At 41.7% G+C, this 18,321-nt stretch overlaps 1 protein-coding gene across 2 annotated transcripts in view; it reads right to left on the bottom strand.

The window, feature by feature from the left end:
* The window catches only part of TRIM24 (tripartite motif containing 24), a 139,470-nt gene that overhangs the window by 17,313 nt on the left and 103,836 nt on the right, over nucleotides 1-18,321 (bottom strand). For both annotated transcript variants that reach the window (XR_013347313.1, XM_077828263.1), the window contains exons 10-13: nucleotides 16,239-16,406; nucleotides 14,152-14,331; nucleotides 12,314-12,449; nucleotides 9,265-9,337 (exon numbers count right to left, since the gene is read on the bottom strand). Coding sequence is in view for 1 of the 2 variants with exons in the window: in XM_077828263.1 (XP_077684389.1) it covers nucleotides 9,265-9,337; nucleotides 12,314-12,449; nucleotides 14,152-14,331; nucleotides 16,239-16,406 (557 nt within the window). In the remaining variant the exon portion in view is untranslated. The remainder of the gene's footprint in view (nucleotides 1-9,264; nucleotides 9,338-12,313; nucleotides 12,450-14,151; nucleotides 14,332-16,238; nucleotides 16,407-18,321) is intronic.

Here is an 18,321-nt window from a genome sequence, read left to right as displayed (position 1 = left end):
ACCTCAGTATGGAAGAGAGGGTTCTGAGGAGGTGGATTCAGTACAGCGTAGAATGGCTTCAAAGGCCACGTTAACTCTGGAAGCAGACACTAAAGCATATGTATTAATATAGATAGAATATATGGGTCAAAGGTGTTAAAATAACTCAACTTTAAACAATTATAAAACACTGTTGGAGGTTTCTGCCGTTAAAGTCTGATCCCATTTCCTAAAAGACAGAACAGGACAAGCACACAATAGGGGAGAGAAAACAGCAGCAAAAATAAAAAAAAAATGCAGGTTCTGTCTCCGGAGTGGACTCTTACTTGCATCCTCACTGCTGGAAAAAACAGGTACAGCACAGTCTTATCAGCTACTTTCAGACTGGCAAACTTGTACCAGCATTGGGATGTTTAGGATATTTAGCTTCCTCTTTCTAGTTGTAGGCTTACAGCAGTATTGCAAAACAAACAGCCCTGGTGAGCTAAGCCAGGCCCTTGGACAGAAAGAAAAAGGAGAGAGAAAATAAAATAAGATAGGGAAGGAAAAGTATATGTGGGGGCAGGAAACAATGTCTCTCATTCCAGGTGGTGGTTGGGATTCCGATGGAACTGGTGGTGTGGTGATGTCATCTGGCTTCCTCTCTGTGGCCTGGTCAGGATAATGAAGGCCCAGAGTTCCCAGAGAAGGTGGGGGTGGCAGCCAGATGGTGAAGCTTGCTCCAATAGCCAATTTTTCTCCCAAAGTTTCTCTAAGGACCCCAGAAGGGAAGTATGGATGGACAGTGTTCCACATTTTCAGTTTTTACCAATTTTCAGCAATAAAGTATCACTTATTTTAATTAAAGGAGTTCAGTTTTTACTGATTTACACCCGTTTATCAATCCACTCAATTTTTAGGGGGGGTACTTATTTTTGTTAAACACTAACTTTATGTGATTGTTGTGTCCTGAAGCTCTGAGACTAAAGCAGATCCGCAGTATAAAACACAGAACACATGCGGCGACGGTTGGAAAATCAAATTGGCTCACAAGTAGATGCTGGCCACTTATTTCTTCACATCTGTTTTAGTTTGGCACTGAATTTAAATGATCAATCCTCCACAGATAAAGATAGAGAAGGTAAAAAAAGAAACATGGGGCAAAAACGCAAATCTATGCCTGAATATCAACAAGAAAAATCAGTGCTTAGAAATTTGCAAGAAAAGTAAAGGTGGGAGTGAAGAGGATGCATTACGCTCCAAGTACTGCAGCATTGAGGTCAAGGTCAATGCTCACACTGACAGAATAAAGAAGCATATCAAGAGCAAGCAACACAAGTAGCTTAAATAAGAAAGTGAGCTTTGGTATAAACAGTCAATATCTGGAGTTTTCACCAGGGTTTTAATGAAAGAGGACACAGCATGAGTGTGTGCATGCTCTGTTTCGCTGGATAACCGCTGTTAATTGCAGAGGGGCCTATTGGTGACTTAGTGCAACAATACTGTCCAGCAACAAAAACCCTTCCTAATGCAAACAACCTCCCTCATAAGTATCTGAAAGAAAATGATTCTTTAGTATCTAAAACGATGGAATGAATTGATGGAAATTTGGTGTCTGGTCTGATTTTTGACAAGTCTTCTGATGCTTTGGACCGTCCGATTCTTGGCCTTTTGGTTTTTTTATTTCAAAGCGAATAAACCCACATTATTTTGTGCCGATGGGATATTCATCCCCTCAGCTGACAGCCACTTTGTTGATGCAGCAATAACTGACATGTTTGACATGTACCAAGGGACTTGGGAAAACAGGGCCACAACTAACTTCCTGCATGGCTAAGTTTGCACGGGAGATTAAACTCAACCAGAAACCAGAATTGCTATTATTACCTGTCCTGCTCATCTGACTAACATTGAGCTGCCAGCAGCTACTGCTACAGAAGAAATGAAAGACATGAAATCTTGCATCATTGCATGTGGGGCCATTTTCAAGCACATGAACAAGTTGAAGGCTTTGTTTTACACAGTGCGAGATGAGTGACAAGCCGACTGCCGATTACCTACTCCTTTTGTGCCACATTGGTGGATGAACTTGTACTTTGCTGCCTGTCATATAAACAACATATGGACTGTGCTAGTGCGTCTCCTGGATCATCCTGAGTTTTTTGGTTCTAAAGCAGAAACTTGGAAGAGACTGGCAAATAACCAAAATAACTGTGTACCAAGGGGATGACGTTCATTGCTGAAAACTTGGAATCACTGTGTGACACAGAAAACTCTGGAGTTTCTCCAACTGCTGACAACACATTTGCTCCTACAGCTGTTTACTGGATCCTGACAGCCAAAATCTCAGCAGAATGGAGCACAAAAGCTGCAGAAGAAACAGCATGAAAACCCAGATGTTTCTGGAAATCCTTGCAACACGAGAACGTCAAAAAAAGAGTTCAAAACCTTCAACACAATGCTCAGCAAGGAATGGGAAACTCAAAGTGTTTGGTGCTGAAGACTCGTTTTGGAATGTCATCCAGGTGTTACACCTCCTTCCTTAAGGTGAATTTTGCAGCAGATTATGGCCATTATGTCAGACTGTTTCCACCATTTGCCACTAAAGATGAAACTTCAAGTCTGAAAGGGGAAATTTACAATTTACCTGAGCATACCTAACCCTGGCTATTTGAAACTCGATGTGCTGGCTTTTTGGAACAGTCATCAAGACACACTTCCCAACATCAGCGAAGTGACATGGCAAGCTTTGATTGTACCCCCTGGATCTATTGGTGCAGAGTGCTTATTTTCAAAGTTGGACTACCTCAAAGACAGCACAAGGGGCTCAAAATGAGTGTGGATACTTGGAAGAAAGTTATGCGAGTGTACACAAACCAGGATTTCTTGAAAAGCTATTAGCTCTGACAGAGACCAAAAAATACCTTTGTACATAAAAAAGTTTCAGTTGTACTGTAGTAAAATGTGTATATTATGAACTTTTTTTGTTTTTCTTTTTTCTTGCTTTTTATTCTTTTTTTTAAAACCGATTTTATCCCGGTTTTAATGTTTGGAAAATAAACACTGAAAAATTCCTGGATTTCTTTCCTTTTTACAAATAAAAACTGAAATTGCGGAACACTATGGATAGGATAACCCATTCTCCTCCTCATTTTGCCCACTAATCAGGCCTAGTTTTCGACACATCAATTTTGGTCCATAGAAAACAAGTATGGAACTGGAAATCTAAGGATGATCTTAACACAGTCCTTAATTTGGAATCTCACTTTTGCACCTTTTCCCTTCAACTTTTGTTATAAGTTATTGTGACATCTTATGAACTTAAACTCCTTTTTTTTCCATTTGAGCTCACATTTAGAGTAAGTTTGTAGGTCCATACATCATGTTCTGAGAACGTGTGAACAGAAGACCAGGTGGCTGTCTTACAAATGTTCTTGATGGGTACCTTTCTGAGGAATACTATGGAAATGGATTGAGCCCTAGTGGAATGAGCAGTGACTTTAAGAGGGCGTGTATCCCAGAGGACTCATAGCATGTCAAAATACACCCCAAAACCCATTTAGATATTCTGAATAGAAATAGAATGATCCCTCATCCTCTCAGCAAAGGAAATGAAGAATCTAAGGAAAACCCTAAAGGGCTTAATCTGGTGAAGGTAGAAGGCCAGCGTTGTTCTTTTCTATAGGCTATAGAGACTGGATTATTCCCTGGAAAGGTAAGGCTTGGGGTAAAATAACTGGCAATTGAATATCCTGACTGATTTGGACTTCTAATGACACTCTAGGGAAGAAACAAGAATGGGAATGCAACGTAGCTTTGTCTGGATAAAACACTGTATATGGTGGGTCAGCCATGAGGGCTTCCAGTTCCCCAGCCATTCTGGGCAAAGTCATTGCCACAAAAAATGAAAACTTGACGGACAGATGCAGGAACAAGCAAGTTGCCTTGGGCTCAAAAGTGGGCCCTCTTAATGTGTTAAATGGCAAATGGAGGTCCCTTGGTAGAGCAGGGTCCTGCACTGGAGGAAACTGATTAAGGAAGCCGTTAAGAAATTTCACAGACTCCGATTCCAAGGCCAGAAGGGACCTTTGTGTTAATTTAGTCTGACCTCCTCCTGAATAATACAGGCCATTGAACTTTTCCAAAATAATTCCTAAAGCAGATCTTTTAGAAAAGCATGCAATCTTGATTTTAAAATTCTCAATGAAGGAGAATCCACCACAACCCTTGGTAAATTTTTTCAGTGGTTAATTACTATTAAAAATGTATTAATTCCAGTTTGAATTTGTCTAGCTTCAACTTCCAGACATTGGATTGTGTTATTCTTTTCTCTACTAGATTGGTGAGCCCTAGATTGAAATATTTGTTCCCATGTAGGTACTTATAGACTATAAATCAACTCACACAATAACCATCTCTTTGTCAAGCTAAATAGATTGAGCTCCTTGAGTCTATCACTATAAAACATGTTTTCCAACCCTGTAATCATTCTTGTAGCTCTTCTCTGAACTCTCTCCAATTTACCAATATTCTTCTTGAATTGTCAACACCAGAAGTGGACAATATTCCAGCAGTGGGTGCACCAGTGCTAAACGGAGGTAAAAAAACCTCTATTCCTATTTGAGGTTCCCTTGTTTATACATCCCAGGATTGCATTAGTTCTATAGGTCACAATCACACGGGGACCTCATCTTCCTGGCAGCTCCAGTGGGCTTGGGCTGGGCAAGGGGCTCCTCTCCCCCGGCAAGTCCGGGACAGGTCTGCGCTAGGGCTGGCGGGGACAGGCGCTCTCTCCGCCGCAGCAGGTCTGGGGGAGAGGCATCTCTCATCAGGCGTGCGGCTTAATAGGCAGCTGCGTAGCCACACAGCTTAGAGGGGACTTAGACCACAACCTCCAAATCTTTCAGAGTTACTGCTCCCCAGGATAGTGTTCCCCCTCATGCAAGGACAGAACTACATTCTTTGTTCCTAGATGTATACATTTATATTTAGCCACGTTAAAACATTGTTTGCTTGCATCCAGTTTACCAAGAAATCCAAATTCCTCTGAATCAGTGACCAGTCCTCTTCATGAATTACCCACCTATTCAATTACTGGGCCATCTGCAAACCTTATCAGTGATGATTTTATGTTTTCTTCCACATCCTTGATAAAATTGTTAAATAGCATAGTACCAAGAACCGATCCCTGTGGAACCCCACTGAAAACACATCCGCTCAATGACTATTCCCCATTCACAATTACATTGAGACTTATCAGTTAGCCAGTTTTTAATCAAGTTAATGTGTGTCAAGTTAAATTTATATTGGTCTAGTTATTTAATCAAAATGTCATGGTTGTAGGATGTGCGAAGAATTAAGCCTTGTCTACACTACAGGGGAAATTCAATCTAAGCTACGCAATTTGAGTTACCTGAATAGCGTAACTCAAATAGACGTAGCTTAGATCTACTTACCGTGGGGTCCACACTACGCGATGTCATCAACTCCCCCCAGTCTTCTTGATCCGGTAGAGTACAGGAGTCGATGGGAGAGTGATCTGCAGTCAATTTAGTGGGTCTTCACTAGACAAGTGCTGAAAATCCTTCATTTGGAAAGTGGAATGCTGTGATAGCAACTAAGTGACCACTGACAGAGCTCTGGGACAAACCCAGCAGATTTTAGATTCAGACGGTAATAGAGAATGAACATAAGGGAAGATTTGGAAGGAGATATGGGGTTTTGGGCGCATCAAATCTGGCAATATTTCCACTTCTGCAGGTACCAGTGATAGGCCTGCTCATTCTGGAGAGACCCGGTGATGTCAGACTGTGCCAGGTGAGATGGTTTCTTCAAAGACTCCATATTCTTCGAGGAGTTCTTCCATTTAGGGAAGTCCAACAACAGTACCAACATCTTAGCACTATGCCCAGTGGGAGACTCACTGATAGCTACACCGGGACATGAGGTCTCCCTAATCCCAGGTCCAAATGAAGACTTTTCTCTCTCCTCTTAGTCTATCGGGGAGTGAGGTCTCTTATGTTTGGCAGTCTTCTGAGAGACCAAATCTAGCTCCTGGTTTCTGGAATTCAGAGCCAGAGCACATGAAGTCTCTGGAATACTCTGTGGGGCTGAATCTGATGTACAAAATGGGAAGTTGGATCCCGCAGGTCTAAGGGAGCACTCCATGAGGAGCAGTTTTAAATAGTCTTCCCTCAGTTTACAAGATCTGCTCTTGAATCCTGCATCTGGACAGGATCTGGGCTTCTGCAAGGGAGTGGAGGCAGCTCGCATTTCCATCACTGAGGGGAAGGACCTGTGGCAGGTCTAGCAAGGCTTGAATCCTAGGGCCTTGGGGCATAACCTGCTAAGCAAGCCACTGGCCAAGACGACCTGAGGACAAAAGGACCTGACCTTAAACAAAAAAAAAAGGAGTGTGGCACAGGAAGGGGAGGGACAGAATAGAAGCACAAACCCTGCTAAGAAACAAAAACTAAAAGAAGCTACTAAGAATATAAAGAAGTAACTGCCTCAGCTAGATAGGAGACACTACACAACTCCATGTTGAGCTATGGGCAACTGAGAAGGTATTGGAGTGGTGCAGGTCCGCTCCTTCCTACATGCCCTCATACCCGAGTACACAGAGGCATACTATAAAGGCATCGACCTGCAGACACTGCTAACAGAAAAGTCTCTGGTCAAGAGCATACAGGTGCATGCACATCACATGGAGCTCCTACAGGGACAATCTCTTGAACTAAAACTTATTTATTTTGTGAGAGTAGATTTTGCAGATATCTAATGTAGTTCAAAATTTATGTATAAATAAAACTTTTAACTTGGACCTCATAAGAATATACGGACCCTTCATGACTTTTACTATATAAATAAAACAACAAGAAATATTCTGTTAAAAGTATCTGAACTTCCACTTCCAGCAGCACGAACATATTCTCTGCTTTTTCTCAACATGAAAAATTAACTCTATATTAATTGTATGCCCTGATTTACTGGAACACATTAACAGACCTGCTCTTCAGACAGCATTGTCTAACTATTTGTTCATGAATATTCCATCATTTCTAAGGCTGTCAAGCAATTTAAAAAATTAAATCGCAATTAATCACACTGTTAAATAACAGAATACCATTTATTTAAATATTTTTGGATGTTTTCTACATTTTTAAATATATTGATTTCAATTACAACACAGAATACAAGTGTACAGTGCTCACTTTATATTTATTTTTTATTACAAGTTTTTGCACTATAAAAAAAATTAGTATTTTTCAATTCACCTAATACAAGTACTGTAGTGCAATCTCTTTATCGTGAAAGTTGAACTTACAAATCTAGAATTATGTACAAAAAAACCTGCATTCAAAAATAAAACACTGTAAAATTTTAGTGCCTGCAAGTCCACTCAGTCCTACTTCTTGTTCAACAAATCACTCAGACAAACAAGTTTAACATTTGCAGGAGATAATGCTGCCCGCTTCTTGTTTACAATGTCACCTGAAAATGAGAACAGGCATCCTCATGGCACTGTTGTAGCTGGCATCGCAAGACATTTACATGTCAAATGCGCTGATATGTCCCCTCCATGCTTCAACCACCATTCCAGGGGACATGCATCCATGCTGACGACAGGTTCTGACCGATAACAATCCAAAGCAGTGCAGACCAACACATGTTCATTTTCATTATTTGAGTCAAGATGCCACCAGCAGACAGATTTTCTTTTTTGGTGGTTCAGGTTCTGTAGTTTCCTCAGAGTGTTGATCTTTTAAGACTTTTTAAAAGCATGCGCTACACCTCGTCCCTCTCAGATTTTGGAAGGCACTTCAGATTCTTAAACCTTGGGCCGAGTGCTAAAGCTATATTTTGAAATCTCACATTGGTACCTTCTTTGCGTTTTGTCAAATCTGCAGTGAAAGTGTTCTTACAATGAACAATGTGCTTGCTGGGTCATCATCCACGACTACTATAACATGAAATATATGGCAGAATGCGGGTAAAACAGAGCAGGGGACATACAATTCTCCCCCCAAGGAGTTCGCTCACAAATTTAATTAACGCCTTTTTTTTTTAATCAAGCGTCATCATCATGGAAGCATGTCCTCTGGAACGGTGGCCAAAGAACGAAGGGGCATACAAACGTTTAGCATATCTGGCATGTAAATACCTTGCAATGCCAGCTACAAAAAATGCCATGCAAATGTCTGTTCTCACTTTCTGGTGACACTGTAAATAAGAAGAGGGCAACATAATCTCCTGTTAATGTAAACAAACTTGTTTGTCTTAGCGATTGGCAGAACAAGAAGTAAGACTGAGTGGACTTGTAGGCTCTGAAGTTTTACACAGTTTTGTTTTTGAGTGCAGTTATGTAACAAAAAAATCTACACTTGTAAGTTGCACTTTCAGGACAAAGACTGCACTACAGTACTTGTATGAGGTGAACTGAAAAATACTATTTCTTTTATCATTTTTACAGTGCAAAAATCTGTAATAAAATTATATATAATTTGATTTCAATTACAACACAGAATAATAATATATGTGAAAATTGTAGAAAACATCCAAAATATTTAATAAATTTCAGTTGTTATCTGATGAAGTGAGCTGTAGCTCACGAAAGCTTATGCTCAAATAAATTGGTTAGTCTCTAAGGTGCCACAAGTACTCCTTTTCTTTTTGCAAATGCAAACTAACACGGCTGTTACTTTGAAACCAGTTGTTATTCTATAGTTTAACAGTGCAATTAAAACTGCAATTAAATCGCGATTATTTTTTTTTTTTTAGTTAATCGTATGAGTTAACTGCAATTAATTGACAGCCCTAATCATTTCTTTATTTTTGTGTCTCAAAATATCTAGTACTCACTTAACTGACCGCATCATGGTTAAAGCTTCCTATTTATAATCCTCTCTATAAAGCTGATTCCTCAAATCTGAAGTTACTTATGGTTCAGTGAGGATTTTCTGCTTCAGACTTTAAAAGAAACAGTTGTGTAACTGTCATGAACTTTACACCATTATTTACAGTACACGGTTATCAAAACATCTGATCAAGCTGTCAATCTCACAGCTACCATATGTTTAACACATTACAAGTCTTTAATGTGCCATTAAAAATTAGATATGAAATTAGAACTAAATTTTAGGCCTTGAAGAGTATTACAATAAAGCCATCAGAAATGCTCTCTCAGACGAAATAACATGGCAAACCTCGACATAGATTACTGGTGAAAGCTTCTGTCAACTGCGGTCACATGCATATAGTGTCCTTTGAGATTGAAGCTATGTATTTTTCAACTGGTCTGCTTACCTGCCTCTGCTTCCAACACTGGAGGCACTGGGTGAGCGAATTGGAGGGTGGACACTGGTCATAGTTACTGGTCCTAAAAAACAGGTTAAATTAGAAAAAACCCAACCAGGTTTGTTCATACAAGAAGTATTGCATTTAATTTTCTGTCAGAGAAGTACATAGAGATTTGTGTATAAGTATTCATTTTGATCTCTTGATATTGATTGTTCAGACCACCCTACACATTCCATTTGTAAAACAGACCAGAATATGCTTCTTCCTCACCTCTACTGTGACTTTGGTCATTCTTTACTCATTTAACCCAAGTCTAGAAAAGAATGAGACATCTTATCCTGCACATTTCCAATCCAGAGTATTTGTTCACTCTTTTTATTTAAAAAGTATTAGAGAAGGCAAAATAATGAAATTCAGAGAGAGTGAATATGCACGCACTTACTGACAGATGGAAAAATCACCACCCGCTGAGTGGCAAAAAGAATTATTTTACTGCTGTAGGTATATTCATTGGAAAGATATGCTTCACAAGCAGCAAATACATAGCTGTAATACAGGAATGTATAAAGTGCTAATTTAACTAACTACTGGAACTAGGAAAGGAGTAACCTCAGGAAGTCTGACATTTTGCGATGTTCACAGCTTCTGCACTGTATTTGTGTTCTTTCAACCCACAACTAAACACTTCTCCGTCTGATATCACAATAGCAGAGTTCCCTCTCTAACCACAACCTCATCTTCCATCTGTCCTCTGCTCTTATACCCCTGACCTCCAATCCAACTTCCATGACTTCAGCATTCCCAGACCACTCTGCTGTAGGACTCAGCTGTCAGTGGCTCAACTCAATTCTCTCCATCATACTGTACTCCTTCACCTGTCTCTCGCACAGTAAAATCCATTCCACTAACCCAATTTCCTCTTCCTCCACTCATGAGCACCCCTGAAGAAAGTCCCAGAGGCAAGAACCTCCTCCGTTACAAACTTATACTCCCCTCCTGCAATTTCCTCACCTTTCTCCTTAACCTCACAGTCCCATTAGGTACCTTTACCACACAATATAACACATTATGATATTCCTCATCCTAGATCCTACCTTGTACAACTACCACCTCATGTCCCTCTCCCTGACTTGGATCTTAATCCTCCTACCACCACAACTCAGGTTTCCAGCTTCCCCACTCCACTGTAATTGCTTTAACTTAAGTCAATTGTCTTTAACTACCTCTTCGTGGTCAAACCTTGGTGTTTCTACTCTATCCTCATCCTCCTCAACCTTTCAGCCATCTCAGATAGCTGATCATACTTCATCTTCTTAAATTGTTACCTTCCCATTGTTTTCACAACTCTGTACTCTCTTAGTTTTCCCATCTCTATAGTCATTCATTCAGCCTTTCAATGGCTGAACCTCCTTCTCTTTTCCTCCACTAGTTTCCAGGCCACTAACAGACCACTTTTATTTTCTCTCTCTACATCTTTTCCTCATCTACTCATATGATGCAACAATTTTCTCTGCACAGTTGACTACAAAATTTCTCTCTCCACCCAATTCTTCATTAGTTCGTTGCTCTGACCTTTCTGATTCCCTTGCCATCAACGAAAGCAAAACATAGCCCAAACCAAATTCTGTCTCCCCTTACAAGTCCTCCATGCTACTTAACTCTCTCTGTCACAGTAGACATCATCACCATTATACCTATCACTCAGGCTTGTAACTTGGTTACCAACTTTGACTCCATTCTCTGCCTAGAGCTTCACATCACAGCTATCTAAATCTTGTGGCTCACATGCTCAGGGTCTAACTGATCCCCATATGGGGGGTTGGGATGGAATTTTTGTCTCAGTTTGGCAGTGACTGTGGAGAGGTGAGGGGTTCGCCTTCCTCTGCAGTGTATGGGTACAGGTCACTTACCAGGATTATCTGGGTATATCAGTTACCTGTCAGTATGGGGGGCCTGGGTATTGATGTAATTCTGTCCCTCCTGTTCTCTCCTTGTGGCACTTAATAGCATAGTTGCCTATGGGCTGTAATACTTTGGTATAATTTCAGTTGTTGGGTTTAGTGTGCAAGTGCTGAATGGTCATGGTGGCCTGTGATACACAGGAGGTCAGACTAGATCTGATCTTTTAATCTCTGACCACAAAGATAAAACTCTTAGTTAGGCCCTCATCTCCCATTTGATCAATGCCAGCCTTCTCCCTTGCCCTGAATTTGTCAGTATGTCGTACTAAGCTAGAAGGCATGATAATAATACATTAAGTCAGAGAGGGGCAAAATACAGCCCACAGGCCATATCTGGCCCACGGGACTGTGCTGCCCGGCCCCTGAGCTCCCGAACGGGGAGGCTAGCCCCTGGCCCCTCCCCGCAGCCACGCCAGCAGCGCGGTTTGTGCCCGCCCACCTCCCTGGCTTTCCAGTAAGCCTGTCCTGCCGTTCTGAGTAGCATGGTAAGGGGGCAGAGGGAGGGGGGTTGGATAAGGGGCAGGAGGTCCCAGAGGGCAGACAGGGGGCGGTTGGCTGGAACGGAGGTTCGGGGGCAGGGGAGCAGTCAGGAGACAGGGAGCAGGGGTGGTTGGATAGGGGGTGAGGTCCTGGGGGGGCAGTTAGGGATGGGGGTCCTGGGAGGGGGCGGTAAGGGGAAAAGGAGTGGAGGGGGGTTGGATGGCTCAGGGGTCCCGGGGGGGCCTGTCAGGGGGTGGGGGTGTGGACAGGGGTCAGGGCAGTCAGGGGACAGGGAGCAGGAGGGGTTGGATGGGGGTGGTTAGGGGCGGTCAGGGAACAAGAAGTGGGAGGGGTGGTTGGATAGGTCGGGCGTTCTGAAGGACGTTGTCAGGGGGCAGGAAGTGGGAAAGGGCAGCTAGAGGGCAGGGGACAGGCTGTTTGCGGAGACAGAGCCTTCCTTACCTGGCCCTCCATATTGTTTCGCAACCCTGATGTGGCCCTCGGGCCAAAAAGTTTGCCCACCCCTGCATTAAGTTGATAAATGGGAACTCAGATCAGGGAGTAAAGTGCTAGATTCCCCACCACACCATTTAAAATCAGGTTAATCACCATACCCAAGAGGCCCGGAGATGGCACTGATGAATTTGGTGACTGGACGGTTCTGTTTGAAGGGGGTTTTGGCTGGCTCTGCTCCACAATACCATCTTTCCTTACAATGTTATCCAGTGTAATGTTTCCCGAACACTCAATCTAAAAGACGCAAGAAGGGAGGTTATTGTTAAGACAAAAATACTGTGATCAATATAGACACCTTATCTTAGTTTGCACTTCCACACCCTCTTTGAACATGCTCATTTATTTCATTTATTTAAAAAAGAACATGCAAATATATACAATTCAAAGAATTAATTCAGGAATCACCCAATAAGCAACCTAACACATTCTACATCCTGGCCAGAGGACATGCATATTCAGTAGAAAAGGTACACAGTGTCAGCTAAGTGGTTATGTCTTTTCAGCCATGACACATGAGGACAGAAAAATGAGACACCTGTTTTAGAGCAAAACCAGTTCCAATTTATCATCCCAGTCCACTGAAATTGTCACACATGCTGCAGGATTAGAGAAATGGCCTTTGAAACACAAATACTCTAAATAAGAGCGTTTGGCTAGAAAACACAAATAACTTTAGGATCATACTTTTCTAAAGCATTCACATGGCAAGCTGCACCTTGCAAATCCACCTGTAGAGGCTGCACTGACCTTTGACACTGTAGATTAGTGTGATGATATGACTACTGTGAAGTGTTCCAAAAAGCACATTACATTGTTCTTAATCACTACTAATATGGTGAGGTATCTAATAGCATGTATTCAATGATACACAAGTGAAACAGAGCTGCTGATAATCTTGTACATGCAGAACAATGTTAAAGTACTTGTCATGGATTCAAATTACATGTTTATGATTGCAGAGTGTGATGTGTTTTGAGTGTGTTAACTAAGTATCTTAAAACAATTTTAAATGATGGGGTATCCAGTTCTCATTACATTGTCCTATCACAATGCATCTGCCAATGTTTTCAATTAAAAAAATAAAAGATAAAAAGGTTATCCAAGATCCGAGAGCAACTCAGAAGGACCAGGAGACAGGAGGAAGAAACAGGGATGAATAGCAAATTACCGCTGAAATGGTATGAAATTTCAGTTATTCATAAACTGTTGAGACCTGTTAAAGTGCACTTTTCTTGTTTCTGACACAATGAAGTAGATCGCTTAAAGTTCAAAATATCTAATTTGGCCCTCTGATAAAGATGTAGTAATCTGAAGAGACTCTTGCTGTATTCCAGTTCAAAGTCTATTAGATAAAACACAGCAAGATTATGACACTGCTTCCCCTCCTACCACACACAAATTGTGGGAGATGAGCTCCTAACACCCATTCCCACCCATACGAAAAAAAAATACTGAATGCGCTGATGAAGAAAAATTATTTCAGCCTAGCACTGTATATTAATATCTACATGGGACAGACTTTCAATTATATAGAAACCTCAGTAATATAGTACTGAGACCCTAGATTTATAGCATGTACTATTACATGTTCTGGGTACTGATGACCAAAGCTGAGGAAACTCATTTTTTATTAGCAGCAACTGAAGAATTTGACAGATGAAGGCTAGTAGGGGTCTACATAAAAAAAGTACAATTGCATTTTTCATTCTTACTCTTCCTGCCAGTTCTAAATCCCTTAAAGGCAGTGCCTCCAGAACAGTGCAGGAGCACTGTCTCCAGGACCTTGTAGGAAAACTGAACTGTTGCTTACTATATTGTACCAGTTTGGTAGGCAGAGAAAGAATTTCAGTGTCAAAGACCTTTCCACTGATCACCTTTTGCAAACAATTCACTTTAAAATAAAAGCTATAAACCATTGCTTGTGTGTTACTCTTACATCAGGAAGAGAAGGTAGGGTATAGGAACTACCGACTGGAGAACTCAGATCTATCATGGGTGGACCAAATGTCTTCCCATCATACCCTGCAGCACTAGTAACAGTGGGACTGGAAGGGGTGGATGTAGTGCTGCTTGCAGTTGACGGAGCAGCTGATGCTTGTCCACTGCTTATCTGCCACTAAAAAAACAAAACAAAACAAAACAAAAAACAACAACCAGAATTCATCATTGTTCTTTGCGTGGTAGAAGACATCTATTACATACACTGACACTAACATGTTTGAACTAAGCAAGCAGCAACACAAAAGCAGAATGAGTTGAAATTAGAACTGAAATTCATATTTGCTTTGTAGCCTCAAATCATGACTCACTAGAAATGGGAAAAAAGAGAAATAAGAGGTAGGACAAATGTATGAGATTTTTAAAACTTAAAATTTATTTCCTGCTGATAACATGCATTAGTATTTACATGTGAGAACATGCACAATGTTGCAGAGGGACAGAATAGTTTTAGTGGAATAAATGCACTACCGACAATGGGCTGAATGTGAAAAGCTGCTCCTGTATTTTTAGTACTGTAAACTAGGTACTGTTATTTAAGTGGACAGTGGAACGATGTTAAGGTGTTTGGTTTTTTTTTTAAATGATTTAAGAAGGACTTGTGAAGCAATCTTGATCTTCTCTTTGATTCAGCTCACATGACTGTGATAGCCATGGCACTATTATTCCATTTCTTAGGTCACAGATCAGTGTTTCATTCCTTCCTATGGTGGCAAGATACTCTGCTCTTTTTAAGTGTATGATCAGCATTAAATGGTGTGTTGGTTCATTGGTATTTGCCTCATTGAGCAGCTAGAAAGTAGCTGAAGTATTCACTCTTATCCCCACATAACTGCTGATCAGCTGGGGATTGATCACTTGCAGCAGAAGGTCCACAACTGTGGAATTTCTTTCCTCTCTTCATCTGTAAGAGTCCAGGCGTGGCAAGCTCCAGAGCCTAGTGGCAGCTAGAGCTTTTTAAGCAGGCTTTTGTCTGTTTACTGATGCAGTAGCCAGCGGGGGAAATTAGAGGGCGGGATTTTCTACTCTGTTTGTCGTAGACTGCAGTGAACAGAACTTGTGTTTGTGTTAAGTTTTGCAGGCTGCCCGGAAGTCAGTGATAGATACAAAATAAACATAGCAATAAATTAAAGCAAACATTTAAACCATAATTCACTCAGGCTACATCTACACAATAGCACTTACTGCAGCACAGCTGCAGTGATGCAGCTGCGCTGCTGTAGCGCTTGGGGTGGTGATGCTCTAAGCGAGCGGAGGGCAACCTGCGGCCCGTGAGGGAAGCAGCGGCCAGCACATCCCTATGGCCCACGCCATTTCCTGCAGCTCCCATTGGTTGGGAAAGGCGAACTGCAGCCACTGAGAGCTGCAGGCAGCCGTGCCTGCAGACAATCAGTGTAAACAAACTGTCTCACGGCCCACCAATGGATTACTCTGATGGGCCACGGGCCGCAGGTTGCCCACCACTGCTCTAAGCAGACAGGAGAGAACTCTCCCATTGGCTTAGTAACTCCTGCCTCTGTGACAGGCGGTAGCTATGCCAACGAGAAAGATAGTACTGTCTACACCAGTGCTTAGGTCAGTACAACTTAATGGCTCAGGGGTATGGTTTATTCACACCCCTAAATGACATAAGTTATACCGAAGTAACATGTTATGTAGACAATGTCTAACTCTTCCTCTAGTCAAAGTAGTTGGAATGGACTGTACTTGACAATTAACTCATTTCAAAATCAGGTATCTTGTCATGAAACTAGACTAGTGGCTCTCAACCTGCGGGCCGCTTGCTGCCCAATCACCACATAGTTGTATGGCTCAGAGACTATATATATAGTGTGGATGCTGCCCACATAATACAGAGAAAGCTGCATATGCAGCCCACAATGGTAAATAGGTTGAGAATCACTGGACTAGACAGTAGTATATTCGCTGTAAATCCATCCCAGAAAAGTAAGGAATGTAAGTTATAAAATGAATGTTTACAGTATTCAATTTTTATTTTTGGGTGGGTGAGTGGAGAAAGTTTACCTGTTTAATAGCTTGCTGTGCCAAGAACGCCATCTGCAATGGGTTGGGCTTTATTGTTAGTCTTGGTACATTCTGGTTCTGGGGACACCTCATTTGCTGAGCAGGAAGAACTGACCCATTAGAATTGGGATTGTGATTCTGAAAGTTAATCAAGCGTGGAGGTGGCTGCTGGAAGAGACAGACAATCCCCTCAGTTAGCTGTCTGAGGACTAACACCAAACACTCCAGAAAAAACTCTTCCCTCAACTTCCTATTTAAACTTTTAAAATACATGACATACATAGTACTGAACCATTCACTCAAATGTAAGATGAAATCAGATCTCAGCATTGATGCATCTTGACAATTAAGATAAGAGTAAAATATAACAAGTTACAATTAATTATTCTATCTGAACTAATCACTGAGGCAAATTGTGTAATAATATGAAAAGAGGAGGTTACTTACCTCTAACTGGCGGTTCTTCTGTATTCCACTGTGGGTTACACCTGGGCACCACGTGCCTGCACCCGGAGAATTTGAAAGCAGTGTCCATTGGTCCGCATGGGTATCCAGGCTCACTTTGTGCTTCTGACCAAAGGGATAAAGAGTGGGGCAAACCGATTGCCTCTCCAGTTCCTTCTCTACCACGAATCAGATAAGATCCAAAGCAGAGGGGAAGGAGGACGGATAGTGAGATACAGGTAAGGACCATGCATCCAAAAGAACCTCCAGTTCTTTAAGTAACCTCCTCTTCTTGGAGTGATGGTCCCTGTTCCATTCCACTGTGGGTGATTGACAAGCAGTACCTAAGCAGGAGGAGGGTTTGACGATGTAGACAGTAGGGCTGATCAGAGTACCACCATCCCAAAGGAGGTATCGGCAGAAGAGTCCTGCACCGGTGCATGCTGTCTTGCAAATGTGTGAACGGAGCCCCATGTGGTTGCTTTATAGATGTCTAAGAAGGGTCCCTCTTGAAGAGATGCCATAGTTGTTGCTTGTGCTCTGGTGCAACAAGGTTAGAAAACAGAGAGTAGGATGCAGCCAGAAATCTATCTGAAGATTCTCTGGGTGGAGAGGAGTTGCCCTCAGACTCTTTTTTTCTATAGCGACAAAACAGTCTTAAAGGGAAGGGTAAACCCCTTTGAAATCCCTCCTGGCCAGGGGAAAGCTCCTCTCACCTGTAAAGGGTTAAGAAGCTAAAGGTAACCTCGCTGGCACCTGACCAAAATGACCAATGAGGAGACAAGATACTTTCAAAAGCTGGGAGGAGGGAGAGAAACAAAGGGTCTGTGGGTCTGTCTATAGTCTGTCTTTGTTGGGGATAGACCAGGAATGGAGTCTTAGAACTTTTAGTAAGTAATCTAGCTAGGTACGTGTTAGATTATGATTTCTTTAAATGGCTGAGAAAAGAACTGTGCTGAATAGAATAACTATTTCTGTCTGTGTATCTTTTTTGTAACTTAAGGTTTTGCCTAGAGGGGTTCTCTATGTTTTTGAATCTAATTACCCTGTAAGATATCTACCATCCTGATTTTACAGGGGGGATTTCTTTATTTCTATTTACTTCTATTTTTATTAAAAGTCTTCTTGTAAGAAAACTGGATGCTTTTTCATTGTTCTTAAGATCCAAGGGTCTGGGTCTGTAGTCACCTAGGCAAACTGGTGAGGCTTTTTACCAAACTTTGCCCAGGAAGTGGGGTGCAACGTTTTGGGAAGTATTTTGGGGGGAAAGACGCGTCCAAACAGCTCTTCCCCAGTAACCAGTATTAGTTTGGTGGTGGTAGCGGCCAATCCAAGGACAAAGGGTGGAATATTTTGTACCTTGGGGAAGTTTTGACCTAAGCTGGTAAAGATAAGCTTAGGAGGTTTTTCATGCAGGTCCCCACATCTGTACCCTAGAGTTCAGAGTGGGGGAGGAACCTTGACACTTTTGTCTCCAGGCAAATGGGTAGAACACCCCCCCTCCCTATTTACTTTTAGGGGAAAAAAAAAAAAACCTCTGGGTTGGAAGACTGTGAATTTCCCTGCAGGAGTTAAGTACCCTGCCTCCAGGCAAAGAAAACCTGCAATTCACAAAGATAATCCCCTTTTGTCTCAGCTC

The sequence above is a fragment of the Eretmochelys imbricata genome, chromosome 1 (genome assembly GCF_965152235.1).
Source record: "Eretmochelys imbricata isolate rEreImb1 chromosome 1, rEreImb1.hap1, whole genome shotgun sequence".
NCBI classification, from domain to species: Eukaryota; Metazoa; Chordata; order Testudines; family Cheloniidae; genus Eretmochelys; species Eretmochelys imbricata.
This window is presented reverse-complemented; position numbering and strand designations above follow the sequence as displayed.